This window comes from Chroicocephalus ridibundus, chromosome 3 (genome assembly GCF_963924245.1).
Source record: "Chroicocephalus ridibundus chromosome 3, bChrRid1.1, whole genome shotgun sequence".
Taxonomy (NCBI): Eukaryota; Metazoa; Chordata; class Aves; order Charadriiformes; family Laridae; genus Chroicocephalus; species Chroicocephalus ridibundus.
This window is the reverse complement of record NC_086286.1, coordinates 30,942,633-30,958,763: the sequence shown is the minus strand read 5'-3', so window position 1 is coordinate 30,958,763 and position 16,131 is coordinate 30,942,633. Positions and strand designations below refer to the sequence as shown.

Genomic DNA, 16,131 nt, shown 5'->3' with positions numbered 1-16,131 from the left:
TATATTTTGTTGAAGGCTTTCTCAAGAGGGTGTGAGGTTCTGACACAGTAAACAATTTCAAACTGCCACACCAGCAGAACAAGAGAAGGCTCAGAAGACAACGAGTGGCAGTTTCTTCAGGTGACAATACCTACTGAGGCACGGAGAGGCAGGAAGCATATTCAAGTCAGTATGCTTCTCCCCACAGAAAACAAGATGTCTCCTCTAAAAAAAAAAAAAAAGGGGGGGAGGCGGGAGGGAGCATCCACAGCAGCACCTGAAAAATGCAATCTGCTCCCTTGCTGATTCTAGGTAACGTTACACGAAATACAGGAGCACCTCTGCTGCCATAAAGGATGCCATCCTATGCTTGTCCCCAGGTAGCTTGATGACATCTATCCTTGCAGGCATGATAAATCAGTAGCTGCCAGGATCTCTCCATAGAGGAGCTCAGATACCTTTCAATCACGCAGCAAGAGCTCTGAAGAAACAAGTAGCTCTCTGAACACATCCTCATATACTGCTACCAGGAAAGAAGACATCCCTCTTGGTCTAGTTATTTGAGAGGAAGGAAGAAAGAAGGTTCTTTGTTTTAAAGTAGATTTTAAAATATTTTTTAAGTAAATAAAAAGGAGTTACACAATTACCAGTTTTAAATAAGCATAATTTTAAAATTAATACTATCTGAAAAAAAAAAGTGAAAACTAAAAGGACAAAATTAATACTCCCTCGCCCACCCCCCCAAAGAAAAAACCCCGCAAGGTGGTCTTGAAATTTAAGAAAAATCCTTCTCTTGTTGTTTTCATGAAAAATATTACATGAAGGGGCAAAAATATTCTCCAATTTAGCTAGTTCCTTTATTGTGAGGGGAAAGCCATTTTTAAAACCCCCACTTTTTTCCAATATAAAACTTGTTGCAGAGACTGGAATTTCTAAATGTAAAATTAGCACAAACAAAACCAGTTCTGAAGATGGTGAGTATGTGTTTAGTAACAGTAGCTATATCCAGACACTATGTTTTCAGGAAACTATGCAACATTTTCCAGCAATAAAGCATTTAAAAAAAAAAAAATAATCAAGAAAACAAGCAAATACGTAATTCTTCTTTTTCTGGATTTCACATAGATTACCTGTTTTCCTATATAAACAGAGGTAACAGAATTTAAAGCTACCTTATTTACATCTACCGCAAACTGAAAGCTGAAGTCTTTGCAGGATCCACTCGCCTACAGAAGCAACAACTTTGGACTATGTGCCAGGGGAGCTCTGTAACTGTAGCACCCTCTGCTGCTTTTTTAGTTCCAAAACATGTAATTGTACACTCAACCAAGTAGAAAATAAAATGAATATATACTGAACATGTTGTTTCTTGAAAATGGTTACATTATTAACTAACACTATGTGCAGTTTAAAAGAAATTGTTTTGCTATTACATATAATATATTTGCAATTTTATACTACTTGAGCACTCTGGAATATCTTGTTTCTGTGTTAACATCAGATAGATACTCGATGAAAATCCTAAAACATGCTGTATTTCGCTGCTTAAAATTCTCCTTTACAGACATCATAGCTTGCTTAGACTGGTGGTAAACAGTAAAGAGGTTTATATTTTGGCCCTTGATCATTTCACTTAATTTAAACATCTACATAACTTGAAACTGTTACTTCAGGGATATAATTATACAAGCATTTTAGTCATAACTGCTTTGTCCTACTAGGAAGATAGTGGGAGAAGGTGAAGGTGATATTCTCAAAAGTTCGTTCTTGCAGAATTTCCCTGGCTTTTTTGGACAATCTGTTGCAAAAGAGATTTTTCTTCTGCAAGGATAAGCATGGCATGAGGCTCCTGTAGCCAGCTGATGCTATCTCACAATGCCACTACTGAACCTTCTGCCTGGGATCCATCAGTTCTTTTAAAGGACTATCTTAGGACTAGAGATGGTCTCAGGGTGTACCATCTTTTTAACAGATGGCATACTGTTGTCTGAAATGAACAGACTGATCCTTTCCTTCATTCTAGTCCTCTTTTCCCTGCCTCCTGTTTATGCATAGAATTAAACCTGAATGAAGTGCATTTAGCATGGCATCCTGTCTGTGTGGAGAATTCATTTAGAGTTTTCACGTGGAAACTGCCCTCTAACAAAGGATGAACAAGAGAGAAAAAATCAAAAACTTTTCTGGGAAAGTGAAAACCAACTGTAATTTGTAGTGTGAATTTCCATTCACATAGCAATCCTACAATGAAAACTATCTTCAGAAATCTTTCTGAAAGAGGCAGAATACGAGTGTAGGTACCAAGTTTTAAATAGACATTGTGCAGAGACAATTTCCAGAGTTAAACACTTGGGACTCTGCAATACGCCATTTACAGCTACTGCAGGTGGCTCCACTTTTGTTCTGAAGTTGTACTGGTATAAAGCAGCACATTTGGAAGCAGTCACAAGTATTCCTCAAAAGCTGCTTATTGATATTTTATATAATGCTGCCAGCTAGTGGTACATCTTGTACTGAGTTGATATCTACTGGGAGCGTAGAGAAAGTGGTATTAACTAGAGTTTGCTCTACCACTCTTCTTTTGATGGTGTATGGTGATGTGGCTGTTAAAGACCATAAGCAGAAAAGATCAAAAAGTGAAACAAAAAGACCATAGAAATGCTCCCTGAAAGAGCTTGTTCTAACACAAGGTACTTAGGAACATTACTAGAAGAAACAAAAAAACTCCCCCCAACACCACACAAACCATGTTATTTGAAACAAATTATTATATTTAAAAGGGATGTAATATGCAACATATTTCAGTTTTTTACAAAAGCTGTTTAATATACAATTATTTCAGAAACTAATAACCTCTAACAAAACATTAATCTTCCTGATAAATACCCAAGATGGCAGCCAAAACAAGCACACAAAAAACTAAAATATTTAACTCTTTCCTGATAACTTGGTCCAAATCGTTTAAGTTAGTTTAGTGTCCAATAAATAAATTCTGACTATGTAGTGTGCCCTAAAAGAACATTAAAGTCTACAGTTATTCAATGGGTGCCCTCACAGGGCATGCTACTGTAGATGGGACTGATAATACGTTCAATACTCACTAGTTCCATTAATGTTAGGTATCAGAAGAAATAACCTAATAGTGTTAAAGACCATTGTAGAAATGTTGGGTTTGTTTTTTTTTTAGGGCAGACTATCATTTGATAATGTGAAGTTCTTGAAGAACACCACAGCAATTGTAAAAAATAGACGACCTAATTTTAGAAATACTACAACTGTAGTTCCCCTTAAGTGTAAAAGGAGGCAGGATTCCTACCTACTATTTCCACTGTGGGTTAACACAAAAAGAGCCAAGAAATACAGAGAAAAAATGTCAAAGAGGGAACCAATTCAAGTGCACACAAATTCGTTCAGGTATGATCCAAATAGAGCAGCTCAATAAACACATGGTTGAGGGAACTTTACTGAGACAGACACATAGTTGCTCTGGCTCGGACACTGGGGACATTTACAAAAATGGGGATGTAACAAAAAAAGTACGATTATTACACTCCAAGCCAGTACTTCATGCTGCCAGAGGATAACTAGTTTAGAGTTACCCTAACGAAGTGTCATCTAGAGTGCTTAGTAAAATGGGTATAAATCTGTAATATTTTATCAATATAGACAGATGCTTACAGACACAGACATTTAAAAATGGGGAAGCAGCAATTCTGGAAATGGCTTAGCAAATGCTGTACATAATAGCAGAGCATGAACCCTCAAAGCAATACTGAATCCAAAAGGAAAAATACGAATCTTTGTATATAGAAACAGTAAGAACTACTACAAATGTCACACTACTTCCGCGTTAGCACTGGTGTTGTGCCTATTAGTGTAGTAAGTCTTGTTCTACCATTTGCAGTCAACGAGAGAGTAGCTGAAATACTGGAAAAAGCTAACAAACCGAAGAGTTCACAGCACATCTATCAATATTAAAGCAAATGAAAACTTCAGCAGAGTAATTAATTTGAGTTAACAAGGAAATTTGTGTAGATTGATCACAATCTAAGCACTCACACAAAGAACAAAGATTAAGAAATCACGTTATTATGTTTAACAGAGTAAGGTACACTGTCTTGATCCAGTATGTAAAGGTTATTATTAAAGCACTTTTAGGCATTTAAAAAAAAAATATTTTTTCTGCTGTGCAAAATAAATACCCGAGTTGTTACGTAACGAACTAACAAAACAATATTTTTTCTGGATCCAAAACCCCAGTTTGGATTATTTTCCTAATTTTTTCCTTTATTGAGAACAGTTTATGAGAATAAAGTAACTTGTTATAAAAGTCCCTCTAGCTTTCTATTCTGAGAATCTACAACACCAATCTCTCTAAATGCCTCCCATAATTTAAGCAAAGCATCATTAAGCTTATGATGCCTACATCTATAGCTGATGTCAACCGTAATTACAAATGCGCATTTTCTTTCTCAGCCTTGGTATTATTAATTTGGATATTCATATATCCCTCAGATATCATTTTCATTCAAAAATCAGAGAGCAAATTTCTCTTTGGCAACAGTTAAAGAATATATCCTGAAGTATTTTGTGTCCGGACCACAAAACTGCCCTCAATGTTCAGAACTCAATGAAAGCTAGCAAAGTTTAAAAAGGAGAGCACATAGCTTATGATCATTTTTTCCTTTTGAAGGCAAAAGTTTATTAACTAAATTGACCTTTTTGCTAATGAAAAAACGTTTACTGAAACATAGTTTCGGAATACTAAGACTGGAGTTTGGAGATGAAACGCATATATATCAGAACAGTTTCTATATCATTGGTTTGATAAGAAGGAAGAGATATACGCACATTTCTTAAATATCTGGCAAACTTAGAGAGACCCCCCCCCCAACTTTATTCTATCAGTTTTCTTGTTTGAAAACAAACAAACCAACCAACTAACCTAAGAAATAAAGCAGAATAATCAAATAAGAATTATATGTATATCTGTAAATGTTAATTATATAATAGTAATTACTCATTACATCAAAAACATTTAAATATTTTTGCTCAGCTTCTTTTCCATGATCTACTACAATTTTGTAATTCAAGTCCATTAATAGCATAGATAATTTTATTAATAAGTATACTGAAGCAGAGCCATACTGGGTCAGATGCTGAAGGTCCACTTATAGCTCATCTTGCCTCAGGTTAATGCAGCCAGTAACTGATGCTTAGATAAGAGTGAAAGATCATGACAAACATATCATCCTACTGCCCCATTAATTTTCCTAACATCCAGCACTTCCTAAGCCATACGTAACGTCTTTATATTTAACAGCCACAGTGAATTTTTCTTGCACAATTTTTTTCCCCTTTGCTTTTTGAATTCATGTCATGTTCTAGGATCCAAAACATTCTGTGGGGAGAAATTTCACAACTTGACTGTGTGCCTTCTTTTGTTTTTCTCTGGTTTGAGTTTGCCCTCTCCAAGCTAGAAGTATCATTGTTTGCTTCCTGTGTTCTTGCACTGCTGTTCCTCAGACAGCCACTGCTGGCCACTGGCCAACACAAATCAATGAGCTAAACTAATTTTTTGTCCAACCCAGTCCAGCTGCTCTAATGTCCCCACCGCAGTCACAGAACCAAAAATAACCTGCGCTAGGGATGACTTAAGGGTGTATCCACAAACACAACTGCACTACATAAAAACAGCATAACCTATAAAACACTACGGTAGGTAGATCTGTACCTCTGACCACAGTAATGGTGTTTCTCAGCTAAATGAAATGGTTATCGAGGGCTCACGCAGAAATATTTTACAGTGATACAACTGGACTTCTTCTACCAAAATAGTACAAAATAAACAATGACTTACAGACGTTCCCTGTGTTGTCAAAACTTGTAAGAACATCTTTAACATTTAAGAGTCCATTGTGAAATCTGGAAGAAAATATAAATACTTACTTTAAGAACATATAAACATTAAAAAAATTAAAAATCTTGCCTCATCAGAAAAGAGGTTCACTGCATGCATTCACTTCTCACAAACACCTTTCACAAGCAAGTAGCAAACAGGTACCACTGTAACCACCAGGGGGAAAACAAGGGGATAATCACTTGTCTTCAAAGTTTCTCCACCTAAATTCAAGAACCAGGAGCATGTTTCTCAGAAACTAATACTTTGGAAATGTTTTCGTTTTGATAAAGTGCATCAATTTTTGTTTAGTTGTGGAAGACACATATAGGAAAGGAAGAATTTTGATAAAGTGATTTCTTTACAGAGGAAAAACAAAAGACTATTTCTGAACAGCAGCTGCACACACATTCCTATTTTCTCCCACTAAATCAAGAACACTTCATTTAATTAATGTGAACAATGAAACTGATTAATGTGTTCAGTGAACTGCATTTTCTTTGGTTTTACCCAAGTGAAATAAACATTCAAAACTGGGGATAATAAATTAACTGAATTTCACATACCAACTGCAAATTTTAGAACAGTGAGCAAAACACTGACAGCAGCAGAAAGAACATGCACTGAAGTTGGATACAAATTTGCCTAAGATAAATGTTATAGATGTCAGGCAAGTTGGATTCTCACCAAAAACAAAAAAAGCAGCTAAAATTATTTTAACTATTCCAAGCTAATCTAGGCCCAAAATGAACAAAATGAAAATAAAAATAATCTTACACTTTACAAGAATCAATCACTTAGCTGTTTCACAAATGCAGCAAAAAAAAAAATCTAAAAATAATTCAGCAAGGCAGTAAAATACAATATTTTAATAATATTTCACATATAGCTTCTAAGGCTGTTTAGGAATGTGCTAATTTGAAATACTGGAAAAAAATGGGAGAAATCCAACAATTCTAGCACCTACAAAATTAGTTCCCATTCTCAGCTTTTCTTTCCTGAAGGAAGACTGTTGTAAGAATGCAAAAAAATTTAAAAAACAACCTTTGTGCAAATATGAAATTTTATATTTATAACAAAAAAAGCTATTTGTAGCTTCTGATAAGCACAAGCATTAAACAAACATTTACTTGTTAAATTTTGAGAAGCACCAAACAGCAACTAGACTAATTCTTAAAAAAAATTAAAATCAAATGGAAATTAAACTAACAAACTGAAATGAGCTCATAATCAGGGGCAACAAAATGTATGAAAGATATGAGATTCAACTGGACATTAGAGCTCTTCTCCCAGTTACATGAAACCAAACCAAAAATACATTCCTTAGCTGCAGTGGAAGCCTACAGGAATTATGACGGACCACATGGACTTAAAATGCACTTTTTTCTTCCTTTTTTTTTTTTGCAAGTTTGTTTTCAATCAGATTGGACAACTGATGCAACAGAGTTCATTCAAGGGAAATGACAAGAACATGGACGGGATCAGTAGTTCCGCCAGCCACAGAGCTGCCCTTTAAACTGTCCCCTGCTGCCTCCTTAGCATCCTACAAACTCCATAACCGTGCAGATGTCTGACACAGTTAGGATCTCTCAGACAGCTGTGGATGCTTCATCTCCTAAATGAACATAAGATGGGGAGGAGGGGGAGGGAAGATGTTGAGACAGTAAAGAAATATTTTAATCTTTGTTGGCATGAAGATTAGTCTTGGGATAACATGTTTTAGTCCGGGTTTTCTCTCCCCTCAACTTCTGTATGTATATAGTCCATATATGAATGAGATTTATCACGCCAATCTTCAAGCGAAGCAAACAGAGGTGAGGATGAAGAATTTAGCAATCTAGTACCTGTAGTTCAACAGAATGCTATGAAGAAAGAAAACAGGAGTGTCCTGGTCTAGAAAAGAATACAATTTATGTATTTCAGGGTCAAAAGGTAGACAAAGGTGAAAAAGAGAAATCATACAACCGTAGCACTGGCCTTATAATTATCACTAAAGCAAATTTCAGTCTGTTTCCAAAATAATGGTTTATAACTGGAAATGAGAAGTGGACAGCGCAGAGTACCTCAGTCTGAAGAATAAACTAAGATTCCACAACAGATGCATGCCACACTCTTACCATTTTTAAGGTTGTCCTGAAATCTTGGTGATGTTTTATTTAACCTACTGAATGTTCTTTGTCTACATTATTATTTTTCGTACACTCAGTTTTCATTAAGGATCAGTTCTTCCTGTCATTATAAAACACTCTTTCCATAATTAAAATCAACATAAGCAAATTTCAAGCATATTCTTATATTCATTATTCAGTGGTCAAAAGCTTGTGGTGTCCAAGTACAAACACAACACACCCAATGTTTGCTCTCTTGGCCAGCAGAGGCATTTTGCACAGGCCATCTGCAACATTCAAAGTCTCTAACTCTGTCTCAGCAATCTCTTTCTTGCTTTCACAAATACTGTTCATGGCTAGGACATGAGTGAGTCATAATTTAGTGATGAGAAGCATCCAGCTTTGCTATGAGGGACTTCCCCCTTCTCAGTCTTCCAGATGCCCACACTCATCGTGAAACAGAACAGGGTTTAACAGCTGCTTCCTTTAGTCTGATCAGCTTATGAAACCTTCACTGAATAAAAGCAGGGAGCAAGCTCAATCTCCTAGAATGAGAGGAGGAGCCAATATCTCAACAGTGATCTGAACAGCAAAGCTGCTGACATTTACTCCAAAAATCACATCTCAGGTCTTAACTATATTACCATTACGGACTATTTTAAGACTGCTCAACAGTGAACCTTCCCAAGTCAATTAGCATGATAGGAAAATACCTCTTCTTGCTGATAAAGCTTTTTCTCCCTAGACCAGGCTAAAGAGGTGGCACTTAAATTCCACTGGTAACCACTTCACAGTTAGGGAACCCAAACAGTGAAAAATTGAGCATAACTTCTATTGCAGACAAGTTTTAGGACTGAAGAAAGCAAAGTGCCAACAGCTGATCTACTTGTGAAAGGGAGTGCTCAGGGAGAGACACTTCCAAACAGCAACAGCCATATGTTTCTCCATTTGGAGAACTGTATTTGTAGGGCCTGCAGACAAACTCTGCACCAGCTATTCCCCAACCCTTTTCCATATCAGATCTGACTTGCAGACTAAAAATTTACATGCACCTGTAAATACAGGTATTCTCTAACCCTAAATTCTGCCATAAATTCATTGCTACTCAGTCCTGCACCTAAAAAACATAACTTCTAGCTTGGGGTCAACTGCTCTGCATACACCTCCCCAGCAGCTCTGTACCAGCTGCTGCTTCACTGTCCCATCCCATCAGCTGCTCCTCCATTACTGAGCCCAGAGAAAACTGCCGATACACATCACATCTTGTTTCTGTGAACGCCTCTCATCACCACAGCTTTCCACAGTATGCCTTACAAACTGCCCACAAAGAGTTTCTGTCACGTGCATTGAATTATGAAAGTCAAAGAAATGAATGACAGAAGCTTGTGGTTAAATCCCAACCCCCAAATTCCCATAAACTTCCATGGGCATCTCAAAATACAGAAGAACATTAGTATTTAGTGCTTTGGAATATGTCATGAGTGCTGTACAGTTCAACAAGTTCAAAGCTGCAATTGCTGAGATCAACAAAGTACTTCAAACAAGCATAGGTAAGCATCACACATAAAGTGAATTTCAGGCCAGCGTGGTTAATCTGATCTCCAGTGTTCTTATAACAAGTGTTCAAGGTACAATATGTAAAGATTTCTATGGCTGAGGCAGAAACTTACAGAAGACAAATCTGTCAGAATGACAATCTAATTTAACTCATGTTTCTCCTGATATGAGGCAAAGCAAAATTCCTTACTCTGTACTATGAATAAATCAACTTTGGATGTATAAATAAAGTAAGAGAAAGAGAGATATCTTTAAGATATATTAGTGTTCCTTCCTCTCCAATTCAGGCAACACAAGCGGCAGACTTTTACATCTATTTATATACAGCTGTAGACAGCAGAATAAAAATAATCTTTCAGTAGCTCCCTATTAATGTATGCTTTTCATCAACCATAATGAAACAAAACTATGTTCCTTCTTTTATATTATTCTTCAACTGAATGAGGAAAGATAATATAAATAACTAAATACATACAGTAAACTTAAAAAAAACGATAAAAACTAAGGAGGAATACATTTCCCTATAACACTCAAAAGAAAAAAACCACAACACATCACCATACATTATTAACCTAGATACAAAATAAAAGTACAATATTTGTGAAAAATGAAAGACAGGATAAGGGTGAAAAACTTACTGCTAAGGGTACTTTAAGAGGCGTGGTGAGTGTCACGACCAATTGTCCTCCCAGACCAGTAAGAATCTCAAGAGTTGTCTGCAAACTTTGTTATTTGATGAAATGTTTTTTTCTGAGCCAGAGTACAGATAGCAAAACAAGATAACTCCTCTTTCACTCCAGTTCAAGATCTCAGCTTAATATGGTAAGAAACCAAACCAATTGCTTCTTTGACTTGAAATTCTTTTTATAAATACACACGTCTTGGGCAATATGATGGAATAGTCTTAGTTCCATCAGTGAATGAAAGCAGTATGTTACCAAATCACTTTTTATCTCTTTCCTCAATTTCCTCCTTCTGTGGCCAAGCATTTATGCTGCTAAATCCACACAATTGCACTTAGCATGCAATAAATGGAACAAAGCAAGTTTATCATATCTGCAGAAATTGTCCATAAGGGGTAGGCAATATTCCTGGAAATCTGCTTCCCTTCATTTTTTTTTTATGTCTATCCCTAAAATAAAAAAATCATTAAAACTTCAAAACGTTATTAACAGAAATATCCTATAGGAACAGCCAATGGTATTCACTCCTAGACCATTTTCTAACATACCACTTGCCACAGACAAACAACATCCCTCACATTTCTAAACCAAAGGTCTAGAATAATCTAATAATTTTTTTCATATTTCTATCTAAAGGTTCATTCATATTCAGAATAAAGGCATGACACCTTGTAAAGAACACTTAACACTCTTTACAAAGATTTAACCCTTCCTGTAAGCTGCTAACATTGTTCTTTTTGGTTCTGCATTTTAGTATTTGAAACACCAAATGACTGATCAATGGAAAATATTTTACCACAGAAATAACATATTTCTTCTCTAATTGCTTAAAATGAGCTTACAATTTTAAAGTAAATCCATATCCTGAAGTAGAAAATTTGAAGATATTGATTGCTTCTTTTTTAACTCTAATAAAAGAATAATTTTCCTGTCTAAAAGACAGACACCATCTCCACAGTGAGACACTGAATCTTTATGATCTATAATCATTTCACTGCTAGAACTATTCATAAAAAATTTAAATTTAAAAGCATATTCCTGACTAAGAACAGAAGGATTTAGAAATACAATATTAAATAAACATTTAAAAATATCTCTACTAACTTACTCTATATCTTCTTATCACCAAGAAAACACATATTTAGCACACACAACTTTTAACAGCAAAATGAAATACCTCCAAAGTTAAAAAGAACTTGAACCACGCTAACATGGAAGTTTTATGAATAAAAACATATTTTTAATGGAGAAAAGACCCAGAAGGCCAGATAATATCTGTAATGAAAGATATCTTTTTCCACTTCACACTTGCAAGAAATTTCACTCAAGATGAGGTTTATATCTTTTCACCTGCAGACTAGATTACTCAGTTTACCATATCCAAACCGGAACGTGAAAACTGCAGCAAGATTCCAGCTTGGACTAACATGTCTGCTTTCTCCACATTAGACTGCCATAAACATTCAGTCTGATTCCCAGGCTGACTTCCTGTCAGTTTAGGGATTTATTTTTTAACTAACATTAATTGCAAACAACACTAGAGAGCAGTTTCATGTATGTAGCCACTCAATTCATACGATCAAGACAAAGTAGTAGTGTGCGGGAGCATCAAATATGGTACAAATCCAAATGAGACTAGACTAATCAAATGAGATTCTCGATTATAACACAAGAAACTTCATTTTGACACATCTTTCACTGCTAACAAAAATATCACACTCATCAGACACTCCTTTTCATACCCCAGAGCTATGGCGAAGCACCCTAGTACCTATACAAACTTCAAGAGACCACCTTCCACCATGTATCGTGAATCTACATTTCATTTAACACACCAGAGATCACTATTTAACCAGAAGAGTTATGGGGATTTTTAATATGAGACAATGATGTTGTCACCTCAAGGATCTAGCCAAAACGGCACATAAATCCAGCTTAAATTTTTTAAGCAAAAATTGCCTTATATTGGCTTCCTGCTTTGGAAGATTTGTTATTCAGAAAGATTCTAAAAATAAACTCGTGACAAAAAAGTACGGCATAAGCTTTTCTTTCCCAAATGTGACTCCAACCTGAATTTGATTAGAAAAAGAGCAGATTATTAAAACAAGCTGCGTTGAGAAGTTCAGAAAAGCACGCACATGACCGGGAGTTCCTACCAAAGCTTCTTTTTGCCTAACTAGTCCCCAAATCCCTTGAGAGCAGTAATTCCAGCTAGGTCATAGCACATCTGAATATACAATTTGATCAGTTTTGATAGCCCTTGAACTGATATAGCTTGACCTTTATACTCTTTGCCAAAAGCCACTAACAACCTTATGAACTTTCTTAAGTATTTAGTCTTGTCAAGATATTAGCTGACAACCCTTTTAACATCCAACATATGTAATAAGCTTTCCCAAGAAGATGTTAATGCATAAGGAAAACATATGTAGATGAAAATTGAAAAGCACATTTGTCAAGACTTTAGAGGGGCCATAGCAACATTATTTTCCTGACAAAAAGATACAGAAAAAGGCTCTCCTACTGAAGGACACTGTTCTGGGTTTACCTGACTGATGTTATTGTTAATAATATGCTAATAATATACTCCTGTTATCTTGTTAAAATTGTTCCTATTGATGAAAATTATGATAATGAATATTTTGCCAATGGGAGGGGAAAAATGAAGGGAGGACTATCAGACATACACAAGATCCTTAATTTTCCAAAACATGATCGGTTTTCAAAGATCCGGGAACACTTACTCCAAGATTTCTTGTCTTCTACATACACAAGATTCAGCAAGGAGAACTGTTGCTCTGTTATGTAAATTAAACTGTCATGTTTACCCTCTTAAATTACTGCTTCTACAAAAACAGAGAAGGACCTTTATTTAATACAGACTTAAGGTAAAGCGAATTTTGTTGCAGGATTTATACTTTGTCCCTGGCTAAATACACAGCGAGTATTTTCTCCTTCCCTTCTTCACCATCCTGCAATATTTTGAAATCATAAGTATATACTATCTATTGCCACTACTTCAATATATAGAGAAAACATTTTAATATAGAAGTGGAAGTAAGCTTTGCGGTTGGGTCTTTTTGGTTGTTATTTTTTGTCATTGTTTGGTTTTGTATTTTTTTTACTAGATCCCTGAGTATATTCTAGAACAGAAGAAGATACGGGGAAAAAATAAAAATCACCACGAGGAGACAATCACCCTATTCTCTTCAATATACAGTTTTTGAAACCCACTGTGAGCCTGCTCCAGCACAGGAACTGTACATTTCTATTGGCCAAGCTCAGAGGAACATAAAAGGTTAAAACAAAATCCCCATACTTAGAAAACTATATAATGACCACCAGTAATAAAATCATGCATGAACAAACATGCTTGTTCACAGTCTACAGTTTGAGCTTTGTCCTATTATCAGTGAAGCTACTATTAGGCAAATTAAAATGCCAAATAAAATGATGACATGGGAAGTGATAGAAACAGAAGTACACAAGTATCAAATGTCAAAGCAAGATCAGCCTGACATCCCCTTGGCTGTTGTACTGCTGGCACAGGGGAACCTTAGCTTGCCTCCTACCTTAAAACTCACACAACTAGTAAATCAAGTAAGTGACACAGTGTTGCAAACCATGGTAGTGAACTAAGGAGACTGAAAGAAGTTCAGGACTGCAGAATGCTCTTCATGCAGCAAGAAGTAGTTCGGGATTGCAGACTTGCTCAGCCTAAATTCTACCTAAACGCCCTACTTTTCCCACCACCAGTGTGCTTCTGAAGACTTAAAACCAGGACATAGAGACACTGCACAAAGAGATAAAGTAGACTAATCTCTGAGCATCTGGGTGAATCTGTAGCATTCCCCAGCAGTTCATCGGAAAAGTCCATAAGCAGGAAAAACACTGTACCTACTTCTGTTACAAATAGGCAATATTTTTTAAATGGAAAAGTTTCCTTTTGAAGCCTTCTAGTGTCAATAAGCTTAAAATAAAAAATTAAGGCTTTATAAAGCTCTAAACAATTTTGCATTTGACTTTTCACCCAGCTGCAAATGGAAACCCACATGTAGTGTTGTGGGGTTGTTTTTTTGTTTCTTTTGGGGTTTTGCTTTGGTTTGTTTTTTTCTTGTTGTTTCATTTTATAACCTTGCAAAAATGCCACTTAGTGATGGTCACTTGTTTGTGTTAGATCTTAGTTTCTAAGATTGACTTTAATTTAAAGGTCTCAGCTAAATAAAAACGCACTTTACAATTTCGATGACTCAGGCTCTGCAGAATATCTTCTGCTGTGCACAGAATGCAAAATCCTACACCCTCAGCAAGGCTAATTAGGGGCTGCAAAACAAGTATTGATTCAGGGATGCGTAAGTTACTGTTGCAGTGATACCTGTTGAGGCAAAACGAAGTTATATACCTGTACAAAACAGAACACGGAGAAGGAAACCAAAGCAGGAGCAAAGGGGAGGGTGGGGGGACGACGCAAACACACACAGAGTAATGAATGGGAGCTATAAACTTTTCTGTTTTGCTAAAGCTACTGAGAATTTATTAAGACTCCTTCAGAGGGTTTTGGGGGGAATCAGGTTTTTGTGTGCTTTTTTTAAAATGCAGATATCTTCTTTTGTTTTACCTGCTCTAATATATAACAGGTTTGTTCACTAGCCATAAACCATTTCTGTAGGAAGAGGAAATTTTTATTCTTTTGGTTTGCAAGTTGGCTTCCAAATTATCATTGAATTTTACAAGAACTACTAAGAAGAAAATTGAATAAAATACAGATCACCACCAAAAAGCTTTTAGAACTTTATGAATAACATCATGTCATTAAATTTTTTATTAACATTACAAGTAAATCTGTTCAGTTTTTTTACACCCTACTTATATCTGAAGAATGTCAAAACAGAAAGCTATTAGAAATATTAAATAAATGCTCGTATTTGCATTCTGTTATAGGTACAATCATCAGTATTTTCATTCAAGCTCTGCCACTTCAGTGACATGTACCAAAAAAAAAAAAAAAATCAGACTAGCTGCTTACTGTAACAAACAACTAAAAATAACATCTAACAGTTTATTTGTAAACTATGCCCTAGTTATACAAAACACTAGAATAATGATTAATGAGTTTGAGGCCTGTATAAGATCTTAGGACATACTTAAAACTTAAATGATGGTTACCTTAAGGACACACTATACTCAGGATAAAAGATGCTTTTATACTGAACCCAGGTCCCAGTTTCCTCTTCTGTATTCTGGTCTTCTACCGAAAAAAGATTGAATGACGCGAACCTTCTTACAGACACTTGTTGGAGATGCACATCTTTCAAGTGCTTTTTCTTCAGAACCTTTGAAATGAAGAACAAATTAAACATTAAGAATAAAACTTTAAAAAAATAAAGAACAAACACTGAAGAGGCAAGTCTGGAATCAACCATAATAGCTACGCTATTAGCTAACAGCTATGAGTAACTACTCCAAGTTATGTCAAGCCTGAGAAAATAACAGTAGTATTGATAGTAGGGGTCAAGAGAATGGGTTAGGAATTTATTATGCCTTAATATATATATTATATCTCAATAACTGTAAAGCAAATGTACTGTGTTCCTAAGTACACAAAGTTGCTTTTTTAACTCCCGCTCCAGTGAACCCACACCAGAACAAGAGAAGCAGACTGGGTTCTTCTCTATCCTCCCATCACTCCTGTGAAACTTTGTGTGCCACTCACTGTCCCTGTTGATTAAAAAAAATAAAATACAAAAAATAAAAAATCTGTGTGATATGCGTTTGCCACATAGAATACTTCCTAGGTTAGAAGTCTACTGCTGCACGCTTGCAGAACTGCTGCCAAACTTGCAACCTATCCCAGTCCCCAGACTTTCAGATGCCACAACTGCATATTCCCCTACCAGGCCCTCGGAAG

At 35.9% G+C, this 16,131-nt stretch overlaps 1 protein-coding gene across 1 annotated transcript in view; it reads right to left on the bottom strand.

The window, feature by feature from the left end:
- The window catches only part of CAMKMT (calmodulin-lysine N-methyltransferase), a 225,795-nt gene that overhangs the window by 204,403 nt on the left and 5,261 nt on the right, over positions 1 to 16,131 (bottom strand). The window contains exons 2-3 of the mRNA XM_063328625.1: positions 15,390 to 15,556; positions 5,837 to 5,901 (exon numbers count right to left, since the gene is read on the bottom strand). Of these exons, the coding sequence (XP_063184695.1) occupies positions 5,837 to 5,901; positions 15,390 to 15,556 (232 nt within the window). The remainder of the gene's footprint in view (positions 1 to 5,836; positions 5,902 to 15,389; positions 15,557 to 16,131) is intronic.